Here is a 24,747-nt window from a genome sequence, read left to right on the forward strand (position 1 = left end):
GCAGCGCAGCAGCGGGACGAGGGATCAAACTTCATATTCATTCATGCATCAAGAGTGCACTTGGAAGGAGAGACGGAAGAGGAAGATGGAAACCAGCTTCCACAACAAACGATGCACGAGCGTGCAGGTGTGCAACTACATGCATTAACTGTCCCTTCGGCATGGATGTGACTTTTGCAGGTCAACATCTCAACCTCAAACCGAGTCAGTGAGGTCTTTCCTGATGTTCGGTGAGATTCCTTCTAAAAGCGAGTCCAGTCCCACCTGACCATGGTTCTGACGATCCAGGGCCGTTGTCCCAGTGACGGCACGGCCTCGTCCATGAGGGGATGGGTCTTCACGAAGTTCAGCATCTCGTCGGGAAAAGAGTTGGAGGAGTTGAACTTGGACCCTTGAACAGCACAACCGCCGGGTCTGGAGACATTCATTAATGTGAGCAGTTCATCAGAACAAAACACTTCTCTGAGAAAGAATCCTCTATGTTAAAGTGCAATGTCGTCACTTTTACGGCTTGTTTATTCTAACTTCATATCTACATGAAAGATTCCTAAAAGAAGCTTTAGCCATAAAAGGTTTCCAAGCGAGCATTCTGCATTTTTGCACCTCGGCTTTGGGATGACTTCATCTGGTACAGGCGTCCAAATAGACTCGGGTGATTTCTGCTCCTTAAACCTCCCGTCGAACACGGCAGCCAGCTGCTCCATGTCAAAGGCACACACGGCTGAGCCCGGGATGCTGTCGAGACAGAGACAAGACGCTGCTGAGGGGGGGGGGGACAGGAGCTCAAAGAGCAGCTGATACAAAATGACTGTCAGTTTCATGTCAAGAAGCCTTTTCTTCCTAAAGGGGAGCAGAGAGAGGGAGTGACTGCAAAAGAAGAGAAACGACGGATTACAGACGGAGAACAGAGGCTGAAGCTTCCAACTGGAAGAGATAGCGGCTAAAAATGGAGGAAGGAAGGAAAACAGACGCTTATACTGAAATGTAATACAAAGCACAGACAGACAGCTATGGCCTGTATATGGGAATCGTTCCAAACAGGAAGTACCTGCAAAATCCTATAGACATCTATAGAGAAACAAACAGCTGTTATTCTATTAGACAGAACAACCGTTCTGGGTCTGATACCTGTTTTTAACATCTTCTTGATAATCCTTTTTTTTAATATATCAAGTTACTTAAGTTATACACTGACCAATCAGACGTCTCAATAAAAGTAGGTGGAGCTCACTGAGCCCCACGTCCAACGATCAAAATGTTTGACAGGTTTCCTGTAGCTCATTCAAGGTGTAGGAGTGTGGCCTTCCAATAAGCTCACTCCCAATTGGCCAGAGTGGTTGCTATAGAAACGTTTACTCAAACCAACCCACTGTTTGCTGACGTCTGGCTCCAACATGGGTCTAACTGTATTGCAAAAAAAAAATAAAAAAAATAAAAGGCGACTAAATCGATTTCATGTAGTTGGAGCCGGAGGTTGAGCGTTTACTGTGGGTGACGTCACACTCAGCCCTGTTCTCAGGTTCAGGTGGGGGATTCAACTCGTGATGTTCACCAAAAGAGCCGTGCTGGGGTTCCTCCTATGTACATATATGGTCAAACAGGAAATGAGTCACAGCTTCTCATAAGATTCAGGATTTCAGTAAAAATTAAGCCAGCAGAAACCCACTGCTCTGACTAGTCCAGACCCCCTCCCCAACAGTACTAATCACTAGAAGAAATTTTCAGTAAATACATAAACCTTCAGACCGCCCACTTGCCCAGAGCTGATCTCCCTTTTTTCTCATTGAGGTACAGAGAAACAAAGGAGATATCCCAGAGTCCGGATGTTCCCGACGCCTCCACTGGCTCTTCCCGTGGCGTCCTCATCAACGACTAACGGTGCACATGGAGTGAGAACCGGTGACTAAGAACTAGCTTCACATATTAACAGCATGAGTCACCTGGGTCCTGCTTCTGCAGATTTTCACACACAAGCCCCATCTGGACCTTCTATCTGCCCCCAGGATCCGGTCTCAAGCGTAGAGACGTTTCAGAGGGACGAGCAGCGCCTGAAGGTGCTCAACGTTCTGCGGGTTGGGATTTGGGACCGTTCCAACGTGGAGGAGCTGCAGGCGGATCCGCTGACGGCTGAAGGTCTCTGAGGGCCGCAGGCACCAGATGTTCGGTGCGACACCTCTCCCAGCTCTGCTCGGCTGCCAGCTTCCTTCACCTCTCCATCCTCCCACCTCCACCCCCTGGCTGATGGTCTGTGGGTCTGCCCCGTGCACCGCTGGGCGGCTCACAGAAGAAAAGCCTCGGGCTGTTTTTCTCTTAGAAATGGAAAAATTGGGATTTTCTTTCTCTGTCCTCTTAATGCACCCCCTCCATGCATGTCCTAGAGACTTGCTTGCTGTTGGTGCAATTTTCCAATTTCTTACTTCGCCCTTTCTTGTTGACTGAGGGTGGTGAGGTGGGGGTGGGGGGTGGTGCTTCAGAAAGCATGAGCTAACACCAACCTTAAGGCTATAGAATCACAGTTTTATTCATTCTGCTGCAATGAAACTAAAACCTCTGAGGAAGATTTGAACAAAAACAAAAAGAGTTTTAATAAATCTGCTTTTTCTGCTCCAGTAAAAGTTGTCAATATGGGGCGGGGGAATGAAGTTGAACCAGGACTGGCTGGCATACAACAAAAGAGAGGTTTGATGTGAATAAAATCTGTTACCAGAGAATTTATAATCACGAAAACAGAGAAAAGATGGCTGGGATTCATGAACGTCTTCAGCGTTTGCAGAGTCCCACCGCGTAAGCGGTTGTTTGCATTCTACAGCTGTGTGCCTTTATACGTCCAAGCACGAAGCAGGTGGCCTTTCATCCAAACCGTGCAGTTCTGCAGGGAAATCCTGCTTCTTCTCCGGAGACTTCAACTGACAGAGCTCCCACAGACACCACTAAACGGATCATCCTTGTTGCAGTCAACAGTTCAAATGGGTCATAGGTCAGGTTAAACTATTGACTGTACATAAGAACAGGACTGAGTGACCCCACCCCTCTGATGTTCCAAACAGGAAGTACCTGCTGGCTCCAAGAAGCTAAAAATCCCATAAATTTCTATAGAGAAGTCATTCTATTGGTGAGAATAACCATTCTGGCTTTAACATCTACTTGATAATTCTCATGTTTTCATGATACTTTTTCTGTAGTTCAAGTAATTCAAGTTATAAACTGACCAATTAGATGCCTCTGTAATAGTGGGTGGAGCCTGCTGGCCCCCCACGTCTCAAATGTTTGATTGACAGATAAGCCCAGTTTCTAATGGTCCATCAAGCTCACTCCTTATCGGTGAGAGTGGTTGTCATAGAAACAGTGACTCAGACCGACTCGAACCAATCACCAATTCCAGTCGGGCACAAATCGTAATTATTAGCTACTCCTCATGATCAATTTTTAAAAAGTTGGTGCGCCATCTAAAGGTCCCTACTAAGTCTGAGACGCTGATTGGTCAAAGTTCAATCTGGTTTACCTTTCAACACGTGTTCAATGGCGGGGCGTCTTGTAAGTAAAGCACGAAAAAAGTCCTGAAAACTTGCGTAGCTAGATAGTTTTGCACACGGAGGCCCGAAACACCCGTCTACATAGACTTTTCATTGGAAGTGGCCACTTGAGCACAAGTTGAGAATGGCGTCTTCCTCAGATGTAGACAAACCAAAATTCTCATTATTCCATCAACTGACATCTCCGTCTGTACATCCTTCTCTGTCCCGCCACTGCAAACCTGTTCTCCTCCTACTCCTCGTCCTCCTTTTTTAGCCTTATGAGTCCATGCCAGGCTTTAAAATAGATGAACACATAAACGGAACATTTTGAAAGAAATCTTTTACCCAATAATGTGTTGGTGCTACTTCAGACTTTACCGCTTTATACGACGAGGAAACATTTCCTTGAACATTCAGAGTTCACACAGAAAGCTTAGCTCTTTCAAGCCTCTCCTGCTGATGTGACCCTGTGTGGATGCACAAAGGAAAAGGCAGCCCCCCCGGCAGTATTAGATATGAAAACAGAGACTGGGGGAATCCTCTACTGCTGTAAGATGAAGCCCGGGGCTCTGCAGGCACAGGAGGAGACGAATAACTCCAGAGTGTCAAAGCCAGACCATAAATCCCGGACTCATCTCATCGTTCCCATCCTGCAGCTCAAACTGGACGCCGCACAAGGCCGTGTGGCGTGCGCGGACGGCTGCGCCTCCTCTCCAGAAGTCCTGCTCCATGCTGCTTTCCCCGCACGCTGCCAGCCAAAGCAATTTGTCTGGCAAGCACTCAACACTGTGGCATTGAGGGCCACACAGAGCCGACGGGGGCTTTGCTCTTCTCCTCGCACGTATTCTAAGGGCTGGGCGATCAATGGATTTAATGGATTCATTCAAATTTGTTGTTTTAGACTATTTACTTTGGGGGAAAATTTAGACTTGATTTTCCCAGCTCACTGCTCTCTTGTTGATCAGAGTAAAGTCAGTCCGCCGGTCTCTCCCAAAGCGCAGACGTGAAAACAGACCCTGATGCTACGATGCTAAATGCTATGATGCCATCGTTCTTTGATGCTGTGCTAACGAGCTGCTCCATGTGTCGCCTCCCTGCGATCACGGGCCCCTTTAAAGTCACACTATTTTTTCACGTAGCGGACCTTAAGACATAAATGCAACAAAATGAATTCATAGAACATTTATAAAAACTGTATTTTGTAATTATAATAAGAGGCACTTTGTATAAAACTTTATTAGTAGCATTAACATTTTCAGAGCCGCCGTTGAGCTGAAAAAACAGACTTTTCTGACTCTGTCCTTATATTTAATAGTTTTTCTTTTTTTGGCTCTCATTTTTTTTTTTACAAATTCAGTTTTTTCTTTTACCAATAAATAAGTAAAAAATAAGCTCCACCATCCGAATCTGCTCTGCAGATATCATATCTGCTCTGCCCGAATCTGCGACCTCCCCAGGCATCCGTTCTTTACAGTTTGAACCCTTAATATTGTTTGAATAGTATTTTATTTACTACTAAAAGTTTGTCATTTATTAAAAATGAGGTGGATGTTACTGTTCTTCATGTATCTAAAAACAAAAGTATTTTAAGACAACACAAGGGAATGCTTTCAAAAATGTAGAAGTATTACGTTTTTATGTTGTAGTAAATATTCCACATTTTTAGGGAAAATGGGCTTTATTTTGTATTTTTGTTATTGTTTTTGAAAAAAATAATACACAAGGCTTTAGAGTCCAAACACTGGAAAGATGCTTCTCTATGAGAAGATTTGTGACATAAAAAGCTCAACACTGTTTAAACAAAGAAAATGAAAAGGAATTTTCTAGGAAAAAGGATTAAAAATGAGCCTTCATCTGGTGTTTTATGGTATCCTTCATGAAAACAACATTAAATATTTAGGAAAAAACTCAGAAAAACCTGAAATAAACCTCACTAAGATGTGTATTGTTCAAACAGACATTTAATATTTAATTTTCTTATTTACGTTAAAGTTTTGTTTTGGTCTATATTCTGAATCTGAGTCCTGGATAATTGTAGTCTTTATCACCTAAACTGATCATAAATATAAAAATGCTGGTTGTTTACTTTGTGTCTGACAAAAAACAAACAAACCTGAGTATAAAAAAGCATAAATAGGATTTTTACATTTGTCAGTAGAGAGTTTTGTCTCCGACCTCTTTAAATCTCTGGAGCCTCATGCTTCATCTCATGGGGTTTTTAGGAGGGCATTAATGAAGCGTATCATTAGATTTTCTGTTTTGAAGGTTTTTCATCTGAAGAACATCGTTAATATCAGGAGCTGAGGCTGTAAAACTTCAAATCTCATCTGCATCTGCGTCCAGGAAAGTGAGGCTCAGGCGACAGAAACATAAAGATTTGGGTTTTTGAACCCTAACCTGCAGTAAGTTAGATACAGGCTCCATAAAAAGATGGAGGACCAGTGAAGCGTGCCTTCAAGGGGCTTCTGTCTAAATGAGCTTTTGCTACTAGGAGTAGATTTTTATGTGTTATTTCTGAGGAGAGGCTTTTGGACATAAAACTTCTGATGTGGAGCCTTTCTGCTGCAGTAAACATCCTCTGAAAGAAGCTCCACCTCATCCAGAAGAAATGCCGCCTCCATGTTTGGGATCAAAATGATTCCAAATGAAACTGTTTGTTCTGAGCATCCTCCTCATCTTCTGCCTTTACATGTCTGGATTCTGTGGTTCTGAACCCACATCTGGAACTTTTTCATCTGGATCTCCTTCCTGTTCCTGCTTTACGTGACACTTTTCTGGGTTCTGTCTTTCAGGCCCTTCATCCCCCCCTTTAATCCTCATTTTTCCGTCCTGCTGGGATTCTTCCTCAGCTGTAAAACTCCTCACTGCACACTTTCAACACTTTTCTCAGACAGATGTGAACATTTTCAGTCTTTTCTGTCTTGTTTAAATTCTCAAAGTTTCATAAAAAATAAATCCAGTTTTATAGATTAGAAAAAAAAAGATCTGATCGCGGTTGAGGATTTATGTTGTTGCCAAACTGAACATAAGCAGAACACAGGAGAAAGATTGACACTGTCTACAGCCAATCAGAATGCAGAATACAACGTGCTGTTAAAAAAAAAAAAACGTGAACATTTTCAGTAAAAGAAATCTGTGATATAACGAGACAGTGAACTGCAATTTAAGCAAGGGAAGATTGTACTGACAAAAGTGATGTTTAATAAACAACAATTTTCATTTTGTAGAAAATAAAATGTCTTAAACTAGAAGTAAACAGCATCTGAGTTCAAACATAAGAAATTTTTAGTCTCAGTACAAAAATTTCCAAATTCTTGACCCTGTAGATTATTCTGAGAACAGAAATGATTGTTTGACTGAAAGAAATCAAAGGCGCTTTCGTTTGCACAGATAATTCTACATACCACACTCACAATTTAAAAAACTGCACCCACCAATTATCCATCTCTATATTTAAAACCAAACTTATGTATTTGACAAATACTGCAGCAAATGTCCTCATTTTCATTTGTAAATGTTTTTCTGTTTATATAAAGTCCAATTTACGACAAAAAAACCCTAAATAAAAACCTCTAATCTGGTTTAAGCGTTCACCAGTTTGTGGGCGGATTTTCTTGTTTTTTTACGCGCTTGTTTGCTTGTGCGTTTGTCTTTAACCTTTTGCTCGGTGTGAAGGTAGGCCCCCCCTGCTGAGGGGTTTTACTCCACCTCTGCACCAATAGCTCCACCATGAAGGTGGGAGTTGGTAACTGATGCGAAAAATCAATCTCCGCTGTTTCAGACGAGCGTCTGAGTCCTCAGGACTAAATGCTGCAGAATGAGTCTATTTCATTTTAGAATAAGACTTTAAAGGTTCATCTTTGACAGTTTGCACTCATTGGGGATTTTCTCCAAAACTGTTTTCAGCGAGGACATTATGGAGGAGCAGGATCAGGCAGTTCCTCACCAACATACAATTAATTCACTTTGTTCTGTCATTCCATCCACTCAAAAATTAAAAATGAATCAATCCCACTTTTATTCATATACGTTAAGATAAATCAGGACATAAAAAGGACGATAAATCTTTTTTTTTTTAATCTGCAGACACATGTGGCTCCTTTACTAAAATAACTGTTTTATTTTTGGTAATTAGTTGAAAAATTATTTTTATTACCTGTTTAAAAATATTCACAGGTTTGTGAAGGGGGTCCGTTTAGAAAATGTTTATTGGGTTACCCTTCTCTCCTGTTAATTGAGTTTAATCCATCCATTCATCTGTCCATCCATCCATTTATTCATACATCCTACCATCTGTCCTTCTAGCAATTTTTCCTTTTTTCCAACCATCCATCCATCCAATCATTCATTCATTTGTTCATTCATCCACCTATTCTTCTATATACGTCCATCCAACCATCCATCCATTTTCTGAACATGTTAAATCTCTTTCAGGGTCATGAGGTTGCTGGAGCCTATCCTAGCTTTCAGTTCAATCTAGCCTTTAAATTTTTTTGTTGTTTTAAATGGACCAAACTCTGTGGTGGATTATTTTACATCCCTCCGTCCGCTTAACTTCCTGGCATGCTGCCTGGTCAATGGGACACTTTGGAACTTCCATTCCAACATTAATGGCCTCATAAAATATTTCAAGGTGAGTCCCGTCCGTGACATCATGAAGAGGACGTCGTCACGTGTCTGACTGCACCACTCTTGTTAGCAGGATTCAATTTAGAAATAATCTGCATTTTTCTGTGGGAATCCCTGAAACTCCCTGCAGCTGTTGCAGTTTCAGCTCTGATCTGCACCAACAGTTCATTTCAGCCGTGACGCTTCTGTCAGCCATCATGGAATCGCTCCTCTCAAACACCAGTCCAGCTCTGTCCGGCTTTCAGCATCCGGATGCGGAAAATGCAATTAAAACAGAATTCCTGTTGGGTTCCAGAGTGAAACCTTGTAATCTGTTGCCTCCTGCCTGAAACGCTCTGATGAAACTGAGGATTGGAGCCATTGTCATTTCGGTTTTGGGGTTTTGTTCTTTGTTTTTATTCCAGCTCCATTTTCTGTGCCATGAACACGCAGGGTGAGTCCTGGAACATTACTCCATGACTGATATTAGTCATGGATTCATTCTTTTTAGCTGTAGTATACATTATGTTTCCTTCTAAAGGTCTCGTGTTATTCTTCTCGCAGCGTGGAGGACGTCTGAAATGTTGACCTTATCTCCAAATTCCATCTCTCTGTGCTCTAGTAATATTCCTTGACTGTGCTGAGTCATGGTTATGGCCTTTCTTACTGCATGGGTCGTCCACATACAGGTAAACTGTAAAGGAGAACAGGTCTCATGGACCCATAACTCAGAGGGGAACTACCTTCTCTGTGATGGTCATCCTCCAACACGCTGTGTTGCAGCCTCTGAAATGTCTTTTACTGGATAAGAAACGCGACAATCTCTCAATATACAAGAAAAATATATATAGAGAGAGAAATATAGAGAAAATAAACTGACACAAAATCCAGCGTTCAAGCATTCCTTTGACTCCGTCATAATTAGAAACGTATAAGTTTATTTTTTAAGTGTATGTTAAATGCTGCGGCACGTTTGAATAATGAGTCACATTCCTGTAATACACTAAAAGCTGCAGAAATTATCCAAAAATAGTAAGTAAGGATGTAAAGGATACAGATATGTATGAAATAAAATCGATCTAGTACCTTGAGTAACAGCATCATCAGTTCAAAACAACAGATAGGAACAGGATTCTGTTAGTAAAAAAGTATCAAATCCAACAGGAAGTAAATAAGTTTCTGTCAAACTTTGTGCATTTCTGTTGTGTCTCCACTGTCTTTGTCTTTTTGTGTTCAGGGGATGTAAACAAAAAGACGTCAAATCACAAGCTTGCTTCTACCAAGTCTTGTCAATTCCATTGGCTGAAGGTGAACCACAGTGACGGTTGTGTTCACTAAACACATAACCATTTTTTACACAGCACGACATCTGAATGTAAGCAGATGACAAACTGTAATTAACCACAAAGAACAGAAAAGTCTAAAAGACCAAAAATACCAGGGTTTTTATCATTTGAAGCTGTTGTGGCAAACATATTTTGTTTTTGTTAAATAAATAAATAATATTTCTTATTAGTTATTAGTTGGCTAATGTTAGGGTAGAAGATGTTCATGATAGAGTGAGGTGGAAAAGGATGATTCGCTGTGGCGACCCCTGATGGGAAAAGCCGAAAGAGAAAGAAGAAATAAATAATATTTCTCTGTTAAAAGTTGTTTTCATTTATATTTTTTATTGCCAAATGACTAATAAATATCTAAAATGTATCCATTCTTCTGAATGAGCTGGACTTAGCTGAATCTTTTAGGTATTGATCTGTCAACCATGCATAGAGATGTATTTGGATTTAACAGAAAGCGAATGATCCATAACCCTAAAAAATGGTAAAACTCAGCAGTGTTGACCACCGTCAGCATGTTTTCCTTTTATAGCCGAAAAGTTTCTGTATTTGAATGTCCGTCGGCTGCAGGCGTAGACGTTGACCGTCATCTTTTTCATCCAACTTCAGCTCCTCTGCCTTTTTATGCTTTTGTTGTGCGTGTTTCAGGAATCTGGCAAGATTCGACTACAGTTTGCCGAACTCTCGGAAGGTCCAGCGTAAAGCTGAAGACCTTCATCCTTTCAAAGACAACATTTTTCTCATGAGTCTGTTGACAGTTGACCCCTTTTGGTGGTCATTTTGGATCCTCCCCTCTCTGTTTTTAATTCAACAATGTAAAAAAAAAGAAAAAAAGCGTCTTTGCAAGAAATGTATGTGGCATCCGCAAAGATAACCCTTGAGGTCAACACAGTGGCCAAGTGGAACAGTGTCTGCCCCGTGACTGGGAGGTTGTTGGTTCAAACCCATGATTGGGTCATACCAAAGGCTCTAAAAAAAATGGGATCCAAAGAATCCCTGTATGACACTCAGCATCAAGGTGTTATATTTGAGGTAAAACCACCAAATGGTTCCCGACCGTGGTGAGCCACCGGGAGTGTGTCAAATGTCACACAGCTAATGGGACTTTGAGACTTTTTTCCCCAAATCCAGGTTTTCCTTACAGAGAAGGAGGGTCAAAGGGCAGTGACGCCCAGTTTAGATTAGTCTGTTTAGTTTAGCCATGACCTATTGTATTCATAACTGATTTTATGTTCAATTACAGTTATCTGTATGAAGCCCATTAAGACAACTATCTTGTAGTATTGGTCTATACAAATAAAGTTGAATTGAATTGAACTTTAGTTTGAGAGAAAAACAAAACGAAAGACTTTCCTCTGGTTATGATGGAAAGGACAATTAAAAGAGGATGAGTAAAGTTTCAGAGGGTACATGGGAGGAGAGATTTTGGCGGTACCTGTTGGCCGGGGTGGAGAACACCCCCAGGATGATGTCCCTGCCGTGCATCCTGATGATGGGGCTGGTGGAGTGCAGCAGGTTGAAGTAAAAGTGTGAGTCCCCGGGTATGGAGCAGTTCAGACGGGCCTTCAGGAAGGACGTCCACTGCTTCTCCAGGACGCGCTGTGAGCCGCCCTGATCGCGCTTACACACCCGCGCCACGCGCGACACCACCACCTGTGAGCAGCCACCCGCAGATTTCAGCATCACATTGGGGTGCAGTAAACATCTGAAGCCTTGGTTGAAGCTCACACAGAAGTCCCGTTCTGAGACGGGAGTTAATTATGACGTTCCATCTTCAAAAGGGAAAAATCAAAGCTGCTTCCAACTCCAAAGCAAATTCTACAGTCATTTGCATGTTTGTGTTTTGACACATCTTTGTTTTAAAATGATAAATTCATCACCAATTATTCATGTAAACATCTCTGCATGTGGAAAAAAAACGTCTTTGAAAACAAATGCAGTTCAAGTCCGCATCTCTGCGTTTCCTGTAAACATGTCAAAGTTTGGGGGCGGCTCCTACAGAAAAGTTTCACACTTGAATGTTTTGGCAGCTCTGGAATAATCCTGATTCTATGCAGAGAAGAGACACATTTAAATGCTGCTTTTAACCCACCAGTGGAAAACAAACCATTGGTTGTTTCATGAGCTCATCAGGTTTTATCTAAACCCTTAATGTGCGTTGAAAATGTTAACTTGATATTTAGCTTGAGTACTGTAACGTTTAAACAAAAACTGTTGCATTATGGGAAGTATGGATCCGTCCAGCAGCTGCTTGGCCTGAAGGCCTTAAACTCAGATCATAGACTATGTCCAAATACGCCCTAACAACCCCAAAAAAACTATCCAGTGCGGGACAGTATAGTCCCTGGATTTTAAAAGCTAATCAGACACCATGCTCACTATTTCTTTTTTTACGATGCTATTACTTTTACGAAGACTATTTCTGATTCCGCTGTGTTTTGATGATGGCATGATTCACATGATTATTGGTCTAATCACAGTGTGTCGTGGTCTTTATTTGTCAATCTAGTGAGTAACGATGCAGACTGTTTTTTTGCACTTCTGAGAAAGTTCTAGGGCACTAGATTTTGAAATTGTAGATTCAGACAGCTCTACAAAACGGCAAACGCACTATTGGACACAACCATTGATCGTATATGAGAACTGGACTAAGTGACTCCTCCCCCCTGGCATTCCAAAATAGGAAGTTCCTGCTGGTTCCAACGTCCCTAATGTTATGTAAATGTGTAATTTTATTTTTATTTTTTGGCGAATGAGATTTTAAAATCTACCTAGGGACTCCAGATTAAAAACAAGTCTTTGACTAACTCTGGCATATCGATAGGAATGTTTATTAATATGTGTTGTCCCTGTATCGAATAAATAAATAAATCTAAAAAAATTTTTTTTTAAATCCAAGAAGCCAAAATCCCATAGACTTCTATAGAGAATAAAACAGCTGTTACTTACTCCATTCTATTGGTCAGATGAACCGTTCTGGATTTGATACCATGTTCTTGATAATCCCCTTTTAATACATAACATTTTTGTCTGTAGTTCAAATTATTCAAGCTATAAACTGACCAATCAGATGCCTCAATAAAAGTAGGTGGAGCCTGCTGCCGCCGACGTCTGATGTTCAAAACGCTTGACAGATTTCGTGTAGACTGCTTTCAAGTCTAAGGGGTGAGGCCTTCCAACAAGCTCACTCCTGATTGGCGAGAGTGGTTACCATAGAAACATTGACTTAGACAGACTCTGACCAATCACTGCTTACTGACGTTTCGTAAAAAGATGGCGAATTAATCGACTTCATTTGTTTGGAGCTGGAAGAAAACCTTTTTTCTACGGATGACGTCACACTCAATCGACCCGGTTCTGATAAACAGTCGATGGTTCCGATGGAGAAGACGGAACAGAAACGTCTACTTTACCTTCTCTAGGTAGTTGAACTCCATGGCGATCTCTCTGAAGAAGAAGTAGATGTGTGGCCCCCACTCAACTGAACTGACGAAGTAGGGCTCTGAGTTGGCGGAAGAGCAAATCTCCAGTTAGAAAACATGACATTTTTTCTTTAAATACAAAGTGATTTGCTATCAAACTGTATTCAAACATAATTCCCATAACAGCAAACTAGAGAGACAAAATTCAGTGGATTACAGTGAGATCAGGAACTCTGATGCAAACATTAAGTTCTTTGTGATTCCACTTCCATGCAGTCATTGAGGTTTTACTACATTCTGGACCTTCTGCGTCTGCAGACATTAGACTGGTCCAGATTTTTGTTTGACCGTCTATCAATCTGAGCACGATTCCTCTGCCTCTGACTGCACACGTGCACATACGTGCACACATGTGCGTGTTTACCTCGGAACCACTTGGAGTCATGCTTGACGGTGCGGAGAGCGGGACTGTCCCCGAGGCTTCGGTAGATCACCGCGTCGATGGCAAGGAAGTCCGTCACCGTCGCTGTAAACAGACTCCCCTCTTACACACACAAGCACACATTTGCAAACACACATGCACACACAGATATAGGCACACATACACAACGTAGTTTAATAAAAACCTGAGCTGACACATGACCACCCCTCCCTCCCTAAAATCACACAGTGATGCTGTAGTTTCTCTAGAAATGACTTTATGTTTCATTTTCGACTTCAAGCTGTTTGGAGTTTTGATTATTTTTAACTTGAACTCTGAGATCAAAGGAAACCGTCTGAACTTCTGCATCTGATCATTTCGTTAAAACAAAGATCAGGGGAAGATTCAACAAAACTGAGGGTTCGATTCCCAGTGAGGTCCACAGGCGGGGTTGTAGATAACAAACCAAACTCGACTGTTTGCATTTTTTCTCTCCAAAGTCCTTTGATTTACAGCGGTGTCTCTCCTCCACGCAGATCTGACATCATCAACGCTACGGGGGGGGGGGGGGGGGGGGGGTGTATTCACTCCAGGTGGGCCTTACCTGCAAACAGAGCCACGTTGGCGTGTTTGGGGTCGTAAGGGCATCTCGCCATCCCACTCAGTGAGTCTCCAACCATCTCCAGAGTGTCTGCCTGATCAATGACAGAAGCCCAAAGACGCACGCTTCAGTCACCGCAAACAATAAAAATGCGTCGACGACAGCATCGCCACAACATGTCGCCAGAGGACGGCAATTAGGCGACGCTGCTGTGAGAGCAAACTAATGACTCACTGGTGGTAATTAGGCAAGGCAGCAGCAACAAGAGAGTCACAATCTCATCCATAAATAAGAGAAACACACACGCAGACTCTCATTATTACTTCACAGCCACACATACACATCCATACGGATTCATTCAAGCCTTCCTCTCTCAATTAAAACCAAACACGTCTTAAAAAGTTCACCTCAATAAAACCACATCGAGAAGAAAAAAATAAACTTTGCTGCTAATTCTCCTCCACAGTTGGATTTGAATCATTTATGAATGCCATTGCATTAAAACACAGCTTTAAATAAAACAGTAGCGAGCATCACTAACTAGCCCCCCCGAGAGGCAGACAGCCAATCAGCTGGCAGGTGAGCTCCCGCTGTTGTCCGATGTCATTAGTGGCTGTCAGCTAACGGCTTTGAGAGCTGCACCCTGGATCCAACGTGAAGGAGACTATCTGAAAGTCAAAGGCGCGTTTCCTCCACCCCCTCCATCTATGAGGCAGCCCCCCCCCCACCCCGCACTAAAGGTGGAGGAACATTCACGCCGTTTGTGTGGCGGAACCAGAAGCGGAGCGGACCCGTCTGACGGGGAGAAGGCCCTTTTTGGGGCAGAAAACCCTGTTTCTAAATGACTGAATGGGGTCAGACGACACTGGAGCTTCATCCCTGGTGTGTTTTCAAACCTGTCAACATTAGTGGAAATGCTTCTCGCTTTCATAAATCTGTGAAAACTCATCATCCTCGCTGCTCTTCATCTTGATTTACTTCAGTCTTGATCTCAGAAAGTCTGTCCACCGAGAAATAGCAAATGTCTCCCAAAAAAACGTGTTTCATGGAGGAGAAGGAAGTCCACAGGAAGAGGTCACAGAGGAATTTTTTTTGTAACTGAGCAGAAACATCTCTGACCTGTAACAGAGAGCAGCTACAACCACTAATCTGCTGCTTTAGACAGGTAGCCATCAGCTACAGGTGAGGGAGGAGCCTCTGTTTGCTTACGGTATAGTTGGCACAAAGCGGGTTGAAGGCGTTGGTTCCACAAATGAACAGGCCTTCTTCTCTGCGGAGAAGCACCTTCATGAAGTTACGGCATTCGTCCTACAGGGATGAGAAGAAGAAGAAGTTTTACCTTCAGGCCGTGGCCACAAAGAGCAAAACATCGGAGGAAGGAAACACAAGTTGTTGTTTTTTTTGAAGGATTTCCCAAACTGCTCTCTGAACATGAGCGCTGACATAAATGCGAGGAATTAACACGCCATTCGAGCTGTCAATCATCTGAAGGTGGGCTGTTGGGACTTTGAAGACCTTCTGTTTCACTTTTCCACACATTCACACAGGCAGCTGTTGGTGATTGAAAGAGGCGTCAGACGTCAGCCTTAGTCACATGACCTGTACGGGTGATGCTGTTGTAAGCTACATTCTGAATGTCTAATTAAGGTTTGGAAATAGTTTTTATTTCTCCAAAGTGTTTTCTTTGCAGTTTTGTTTTTCTTAAAACAGGAAGCAGACAAGTAAAGTTTCAACAGACACACACACACTTTTGTGCACACATTTTGTTTTTCTCCTCTCAGCTCTTTGCTTTGGATTCCAGAACTGGAAGTGAAGCAGGTTTGGTCAGAAGGAAGTGAAGTTTAAATGTGTGAATGAGCTGCTTTCTTGTCATCATTTATTCCCCTGGCAGTATTTTCAAAGTAAGAGCTGATTTATCTTAGAAGCATTCCATTATAGGCTTAGTCAGAGTGTTTTATGACATTTTTCATTGGCAGATTCAAACATTTTGGCGGCGGCGGCAGCAGCGGCGGCAGCAGCAGCGGCGAGGGCGGTGTGATTTTGTTTGACAGGGAACAGAAACGCAGCGACATGAGGGAGCGCCGAGTGTTTTTCCAGATGCTCCCCACCCCACACCCTCTTCCTGCAGCCTTCTCATTTTCCACCCGGACAGAATAAGTGTTGAGAACGTAAGTTTCCCGGCGGGGGGGGCATTGTTTGTGTGGTGGGGTGAGGGGGCGTGTCAATTGTGAGTTCACGCCCTGACACCTTCTGTCCTAACTACAGCGGTTTCCCCTCCACGCCCTGAAGAGGATCATTTGCACGCCGTTCGTTCATCTGCAGATCGCAGTCCGTCGGTCAGAACTGGAACCTCAGAATCCTGGACGGGTGGGGGGTGGGGGGGTCTGAAGAGCCAAACCTCTGCAGCCAGGCTCTTATTTTGCAGTGAGCGTGAATGAAAAACAAAACTCGATGACTGCAAACTAAAGAAATGAGAGTTATCGGGTTTGGAGCTAAAGCAGCGTCAATAATTGACTCGTTTTATAGAAATCTTCTGAATTCCTTCGTCCCTTTACGCACATTTACATCTTCCAGGAAGCAGAGCAGCACTTTCATGGAGCCTCTTTATTCAGAGCCAAGTTTCATCGGGGCGGGGGGGATTAAGTCTTTATTGTGTTTTCCACCTTAAAATGACAATTATAAAGGATTAAGATGTGAGTTCGCCGAAATCAAACAGTCACATCTTAATCCAATGCCGTTTGTCCCGATGCCTCCTCCTCGCTCCTCCAACCCCAGATCCCTGGGGATCCAGACAAAGCACCTCCTGTTCTTCTGGTCATGCACCCCCCACCCCACCCCACCCCACCCCACCCCATCAAGCATCAGCTGACTGCAAACCATCTTCTTGTCCTCTCCGTGCTCCTCTGAGCTGCAGAGCTGCCGGAGCCTACAAAGATCTGCAGTGAAAATCAAAGAGTTGAAGCAGACGCCGCAGTGCAAATATGGATGAAGCGCACATTTAGATATACGCTGGTGGAGGGGGAGCAGGGACGAGGAAAATATATTTGGGCATAAAAATCTACAGAAGACCAACTGAAAAAATGTGATCCCTGCAAAGAGTTGAATCCATCAGTGGTTTTAGACATTTGAGCAGTAGTTTTTGCTTTGCTCCACACCTTTAAAAGCATATCTCTAACCCAGAACAGCAGAGACATTTTTTTTTGTCTCATTAAGAGCTACTTTCTAGAAATAAAGAAAAATATCATTACAATAAGTCGAAATCATTTTGCTCCAAACTTCTGATGATGGAAAAACAGCAATTCTTAGCTCAGTTTTAAGGATGTTTACTAAATGTTAGCATGTTAAACTGGCATTCATTGTCATTATTTTGGAAACCAAAATGTAGATTTCTGTTCCAAGAATAAGTGCCAGTTTCAGATTTTATGAGGATTTATTAAGATGGACCGATTTTGTACTAAAATTCTCATTTTGTTCACCATTTGTTCTAAAATGAGTCGTTTCCACTGGTTACACAGGTTTGTTGTCACAGTCATCAAATTGAACTACAATTAGGTTTATAAAAACATAAAAAATACAAACCATTTGCTTAGAACGGCAAAAAAAAAGTACTATTGGACTGTAGAACATTTAATTTGATCTTTTTGAGGTGTTTTCCCTTTATGAATGCAGGTGTGGAACTCTTTGTTTCTAGATTTTATTCTAAGAAATCTGACCTGAAAGCTTCTTTTCTCATGTTGCATGTAGAATGACTCACTTTTAGATTTACAAACTAAATAATAAAGAGATCCTATTTTTCTAAAAACAAGTATAATAATCTTACACGTGCTGTTCTTTCTATCAAAAATCAAGATCAATAAGATTCTACAACTAGTTTTCAGAATGATAATCTTAGGTAGATTGATGACATTTGCAGTGTGGGAAGCATCTTTGACTGCAGACGAGTTTTTTCTGCAAACGTCATTTTTAAAGAACGCAGAAGCATTGAATGAAATCAGAGGGCTGACCAGGCTTCCAGCTGAAACTATAACTGTTACAAAGTTTTGATCCCAGTCGATAACTCCTAAACCGGTTGTTCAGATGGTCCATTTCTTTTAATGCTTTCTGAGGAACTTCAGCAGCTTTCCTCAGTCTTACCAAAGGCCTTCCTGATCTTCTGCAGAATATGAGAAGGCAGAATATCAGCGGGTCATATTTAGAAAGCTGCTCCTCTAAATCTCCAAAGTTTCCATTACATGCCTGGCTGGCCGCCTGATGCTGGCAACTGGGTAGCGGAGAGTGCAGCTCTGCCAAAAGCTGCCATCCAGGCAGAACTCTTCCTCACTCTTCTTCGGTTTACACAATGGACTCACTAACCGGCTTCGCTCATTAGGAACAGGTCTGTCATTCCCAGAAAACCCCCAAACGCAGATCAGCCTCAAAACAGAGACTCTGCTCGGCAGCAGCGCATCGGGTGGAGGTTTGAGGAGGACGCAGGACGAGACGCAAACAGGCGAAGATCAGACGACTCGATCCGCAAAACGCAGGAGAACTGAAGGTTTTCCAGACCAGAATCACATTCACCCCCTGACCTGAACCATCAGCTCCCATCCGGGTGGATGGATGGTCTCTGGTTTTTGGCTCCATCCCACAAAGTGATGTTTGTCTATTTTAAATATTTCTGACAAGGTTTAAAGGCAGAACTACCTTACTTTCAGAAACAACTGGTTTTAAGACAATACATTTTGACTATCTTGTTGAGTTGTTTGATCTTATTTTAAACAATATTTCTATTTAAACAAGTTTTTATTTACATTACACAATATTTTTAAGCAGAAGTTTCGTTTGTAAATGGTGACTGGTCTTATTTCTAACAGATTTGCTTGATTTAGAGGAACTGGAAAGTTTAATTTGACTCAAAAACCTTGAAAGTAAACAAAGATTTATATTTAATATTTAAGAAAAATGTGTCTTAAATGTGCAATTGTTGTCTTTCTCTAAAATGATTATAGTAAATATAGAAATAAGAATAGTTGTAGCTAGGTGTTGGAGAGCTTAAATATGAAATGTTGGAGGCTAAAATAGTATAAATATACCTACTTTAAAGGTATATTAAAGGCCACATGTGGTTATTTTAAGTCATATTTCTAATAACCAGATCAATAAATCTAAAATGGGTGAGAGGTCGATTATTGGACACATTGATGAGAATTTATAAGTGATTCTGAATCATTGTGTGAATTTTAAATAATAAAAAATAAACAAAAATTCATGCGGCTTAACCTAAAAGTATTAAGCGGGACTTAACCACACGTTGCGTTTTTCTCTCTGACATTTTTAAAGAGAACACCGACAGGGCTGACCCTGGCGCCACGCTTGCCGTGTGTGATCAGACCAGAACCGACTTCGCCTAAAGCCAACGTTTGGAAGCATTTAGACTTTTTGACGGTCAAACAGCTTCGGACAAGGCGTGTGACGTGTGTCATTTTGTGTCATACCAAAGAGTAGGGAACACAACAAACATGTCAAATTATATCGCAACACTTCCTTACTGTATTTGAATATTGTGTTCAGTGGTTAGCTGGGCTTTATTATTGTTACAGAGCATCCCGTTTAAGGTGATCTATTGATAAAAGTCATATTATTTGAATACTCGGGGTTGATAAATTTAGGGAAACATTCTTTCCTTAAAAACTTGTCTACTGTTGAGGCCGTGAAAAATCTTTAAATAAAAAGAAAACCAATTCAGAGGCCTTTGTAAAAATCTACCAAGTATATAAATCAAGTCTTTATTTACAAATGTTGGTGTCTTATTGTGAAGAGAAATCTTTTTTTTAACTGCACAGACTCAGGATGCAATGATAACCATTTCATAATCAAATCGTAGCTTCTTGAAAAATCGAGGTGCCAAGAGATTAATGCACTGCAAAAACAGACCCTGTAGAAATAGGTCAAAACAATTCTTAAAATATAAAAAAATGGTCTTACCAAGAATTCCTATTTTAGGTAAAAAACAATACTCATCATTACAACAAAGACATTTCAATATTGATTAAAATAAGACAGTTTTTCTTGAATAAAAGGAGTCTTTTTACTTTCTCATGTTTCAATTTTTTACAGTGCACCCTTAATCCCTAAATATAAGCATTTTAAGATAATTTCAAGATTTAATTTTGTGTTTAGGAACAACACAACTTCGTCACTACGACAATGTAGCTCCATTGGCAGGAAATTCAACTGATCACAAAAGAAAATCCTTTTGCATCTTATATTTGCTTTTAGAAAGGACATTTTTCCAGTGCACCATTTTTCAATTTTCCTTAAACAGTTTTTCCTTTTTTTTGTTTATTTGTGGGTAATCACAGCGTGAAAAGGTTCAGGAAGTGAATTTTCAAACCCAAAGTGTCACTTTGGAGCAGAGAGTCAGAGATGTATGCAAGAATCAAAGAAAGGACTACATCTTCAGGAAAATGATGAGCGTTTTAAACAACTGACAGCCCAGAGCTCCTTAGAGAACACTATCAACACTTTATTGATGAAGCAATCTGGTTAAGTGGAGCTGCAGACGGAGGCCAAACACTCAGGAAGTTCTTGGGTTTGTTTGCTCATTCGTGTCACACAGACGTGTTTGCATACTGATTCCCTCAAAGGAGGGAATCTTTGCAGCTCTAAGCACATTTATGATTTATTAGGAGGTAAGAAGATGCATGAAGGACCAAGAAAACCTGTTAGCTGTTTGGATCAAAACATGAAATGAAAACCACTGAAAATCATCACTGTCCCTTTAATGATTCTCACCAATAAAAGCGCTGTGGTTGGATATTAAATCATGTGCATTTGCATTCGTTTGTTTACTCAGTCACCTGACACGGTTTGCAACTTGAAGATGAACGCAGCGACGGAGCAGCAGACAAGTGACGCAATCACACGCAGAGACCTTCAGGGCTTCTCTTCAGAAACCCTTCAGACTTCTGCTTGAGACATCATCGCTTAACTCTAATGTCTGTTTTCGCCTCTCTGAGCCTTCTTCCCGAGCCGACTGTGGAAACACGGTTTAATCACAGAAAACGCCTCACCTGAGCGTCAGAGTTAAAAAGGGATTCCATACAAAAGGTGCAGGTAGAAATCTAGACAAATAAGAAACGCAATCATGCATAATATTAAAGGTGCGAGTGGCGTTGTACGGCCCACTCGCAGGCGCTACCCAGCCCCGCCACCCTCCTTTGACCCGCCCTCACGGGCTGAGTGGCTGCTACACATCCCTCACTCTCCCCTTCTGCCCGACATCCTGGTCGGACCTGCATGCGAAGTAATTCAATAAAATAAAAAATAAACATGTTTTTTTTTTTAAATGGTGGCTTTTCTGTTGGTTTAATCTCCATAGCAACCATTTTCATTTATAGTGGCGTGGGGTTGACGAACAGGTCCATGTCATTTTTAGAAGAATTGGCAAAAGTAAACTTTTGGATTTCCTTGGCAACAAACATTTTTTTTTGTTAACCACATTTCTCACGTGTTTATATCATATGTCATATTATTTTGTTCAGCTTGAGCCAACGATTTTTGTTTTCAATTTTTACAATATTCCTGTAAAAACTGTGCAAACAACAGGGGAGCGTCACTTTTTAAGGTCGCCACGCTGACGTCGCTCTAAATCCACTACTTAAAGACCAAAATTTTGTCCCCAAGTAGCTTCGATTAGTTAGTTAGTGATATATCAAAATCCCTAGGATTTATTTTTAAAATTTAAGATGGCGGGCTCGTCTAGAGGTCAAAGGTCGGCAACACGTGAGCTTGTAATTCCAATTAATAATTGCAAAGCTTCCTTTACATATCTCCAACACATTTGTTTTGGTATCTTTACTGGTTTTAGAGATAATTTGTTCTTTTTTTTGACGGTTTTCTCCCGCTGTGATGTCATCACAGAAAAAGGGGGCGGGTTTGCTAAAAGACGCAGACGCAAAGACGAAGAATTATAAAACCAATCATGTCCTTCAGCTCTGGGTGGTATAACCTTTTATTTGGATCACAAGCTTTTCTTGATGTTCTTTTTGTATTAAATGCATGAATCACTTATAATTCTCACACTTTTACTCAATCAGAGAAAATTACTCGTTTTTGTGTTTTTGAAACACTTCGAAAACTTCCCTGCAGCTCAAAGCAACTGTTTAAAAAACAAGTTAATAAATTGTTGACTTGGTGAGAAAAAAGGAGAAAACTGTGATTCCTTTCATCAAAACAAATGACACGTCAAAACAAAAAAAAGTTCAGCAGTCGGTAAAAAAAACGAGTTTCCTGAGGAAACGAACGCCTTTCAGCAAAAACTCGGATTAATCAGAGTTGTTGATTCTGCTCTGAAGGACTTCATTGTGCTCCTGAATGTGTGTCGCTCCTTTGGGGTTGCTGTGAATATTTCTGCATGAAGTCATGCACTGGCGTGCGTGGACGTGCACGCGCACCCTCACCTGTGTGTGTGTGCGTGCGTGCCCCCACAGAAAGGAGTCTTATCTGTGCTGTGAGTCACAGCAGCACTGCAGTTATTAGGACCAGGAGGACCTTTCATATCTCCGTCAGCTGTCCTCAGGGTCGGCCGATGGGACCCCCCCCCCCGCTCCCCCCTCCCTCAGATTTCCCGTCTCACACAGATTTCATGTCAGCTGTTGTTCCTCGGTTGTGCAAAAAGAGTCATTTTCTGTGGGAGCCTGGGGGGACGCAGCTTCAGCTCCACACACTGAGTCACACAGAAACTGAACACTTCCTGCTGATGCGCGGCAGACAGCAGCTATGGATATAAGAGGTGTTCAGGCGGGGGCCGCTCCTGGGACATCTCACCCCGTCTCTTCTCACAGCTCTGGTTTTCTGACACCCACCTACACTTTGCAGACCGCTCTGCTGACGTTTGTTTGACTGGAGGAAAGACTCTAATGCTCGCGTCCTTACCGGTCTGACGGCTTCGGGGGGTGGGGTGGGGGGTAGGGGGGTGGCGATCACTGCATGAGTATCTGGATGTGACTAGATCACTGGTTGATCGAGTTTAGACATTTGATCAGCATGGATGAAACTAGATGAGAAACGTGCTGGGATGCAGGAACTGGATCAGCTGAGATTTAGGATCAGCTGAGACTCAGGATCATTTGAGATATAAGATCAGATGGAATATCAGCTCAGCTGAGATTTAGGATCAGATGAGATTTAGGATCAGCTTAGATTAAGGGTGAGCTGAGATACAGGATCAGCTGAAATTTAGGATCAGCCAAGATTTAGGGTCAGTTGAGATTTAGGCTCAAACTGGAAAAATCCGCTGGTCTAGACCCAATGCGCTTAATTTTATTAATTTTATATTTTATAATATTTTACTACATTTTTATCCGTTTAATGTGTATTTATTATTATTATTATTATTTATAATTTTTTTTCTTAACATCTTAACTTATTCTTATTTATATTTCAGGTGTTTTAGACTTTTTATGCATTCAATTATTGTAATTTTTTATATTTCAGCTGTTTTTATATATTTAACTTTTCTATTTATCACTTTTACATTTTAGACGGTTTACGAGTGTTTTCTCCCCCGTGGCTGGGGTGTTTGTGTTTATGCTGACACCCAGGACACAGCAAGACAGAGCAAATGGCGCCTTCTTGGTTCTCTCTTCTTAAGGTGTTTCCTTCTTAAGTCATTTCTCTTTTACCTGTTTTTGTGTATTTTATTATGAGGGGCTTATTTATTTATTTTTGCATTGTTTTTTTTTTGCATTCTTGTTTGTTTTTATGTACAGCACCCTGAGCTGTTTTCTTTCCATGAAAGGTGATATAGAAATAAAATTAATTTAAATTTGAATTTAATTTGGTCAGGATCGTGTCCTGAACATTGCGTTTGGTCTTGACTGCCGTCAACGGGACTTTCCTGTTAAAGACGAAAGATGGTAAACGAACCCACGTGACTAACGATCTCTTCAGTCATTGGCCAGGAATAACGAGGGCGGGGCAAAGCAATTACAGACAGAAGTTACAGAAGTTCTGCACTATGCAGACCTTGTCAGGATAGTTTATTTAAACTTTAGACTTAACTAACCAATTTTCCACGTCTGAATCAACGTCATGTACAACCCTTTTTACTGTGGTCCGGCGGAGGCTGCAAGGCGGTTACTGGCAAGAGGACGGCTTAGAATGTTCCCGATAAGTGTTTATGACATATAGATTGTCAGGAAAAACAGCGTGAGAAACAATATGTGTGACATTCAAAGTCGCTTTAATGAGTCTGCATTCATCCGATCACAATTCAATGAGTTGCTGTGCGTCATTGTTGATTCATTAAAAAAAAACAGGAACGTTTTGTTTGACTCAAATTAGTCACAATTTTCCTTTAAAATGTATAATTCTACACTTTAAGATGATAATGGCCCAGAAATAAGGAGAGTTGGACTGTTGTAGCTCTTAAAATAGGATTTATTTGAGGGAAAAGCATATAAATAGACCAAATTTAAAGACGTCTTTGTTGTTTTGCTTTGCAAAAAAACTTTTTTTTTAATGACATTGGAATGTTTTCATATCTTAGTTGTCATTTTTAAATGTTTTTGAGCTTTTAGTGTTGTTTGACTGCTGTCATTTTAAGGCACCGTATAAATTAATAAACTTAAACATAACTTTTTTGGTGCGGTATGTATTTATTTAAAGGCAAATTTCCAATTAGAGCAATAAAAATACCTGAATGTAAGTGTTTATGGGTAATTTAAAGACTTCATTTTGTCTTAAATGAGCAGAAAACTTATTAAACCATATTCTACAAGCTCAAATCAAAAAAAGAGAAAAGCATCTTGTCTTAACTGATTGAAAAAACAGTTTTTCAGATTTAATTCTAGTAACAACA

General features: G+C 41.3%; 1 protein-coding gene across 1 annotated transcript in view; it reads right to left on the reverse strand.

The window, feature by feature from the left end:
* Positions 1–24,747, reverse strand: part of LOC101173050 (semaphorin-6B-like) — a 141,381-nt gene that overhangs the window by 39,076 nt on the left and 77,558 nt on the right. Inside the window, exons 6-12 of the mRNA XM_023954529.1 lie at positions 15,114–15,212; positions 13,908–13,998; positions 13,307–13,426; positions 12,874–12,962; positions 10,896–11,113; positions 604–735; positions 265–414 (exon numbers count right to left, since the gene is read on the reverse strand). Coding sequence (XP_023810297.1) covers positions 265–414; positions 604–735; positions 10,896–11,113; positions 12,874–12,962; positions 13,307–13,426; positions 13,908–13,998; positions 15,114–15,212 — 899 coding nt within the window. The remainder of the gene's footprint in view (positions 1–264; positions 415–603; positions 736–10,895; positions 11,114–12,873; positions 12,963–13,306; positions 13,427–13,907; positions 13,999–15,113; positions 15,213–24,747) is intronic.

This window comes from Oryzias latipes, chromosome 4 (genome assembly GCF_002234675.1).
Source record: "Oryzias latipes chromosome 4, ASM223467v1".
NCBI lineage: Eukaryota > Metazoa > Chordata > Actinopteri > Beloniformes > Adrianichthyidae > Oryzias > Oryzias latipes.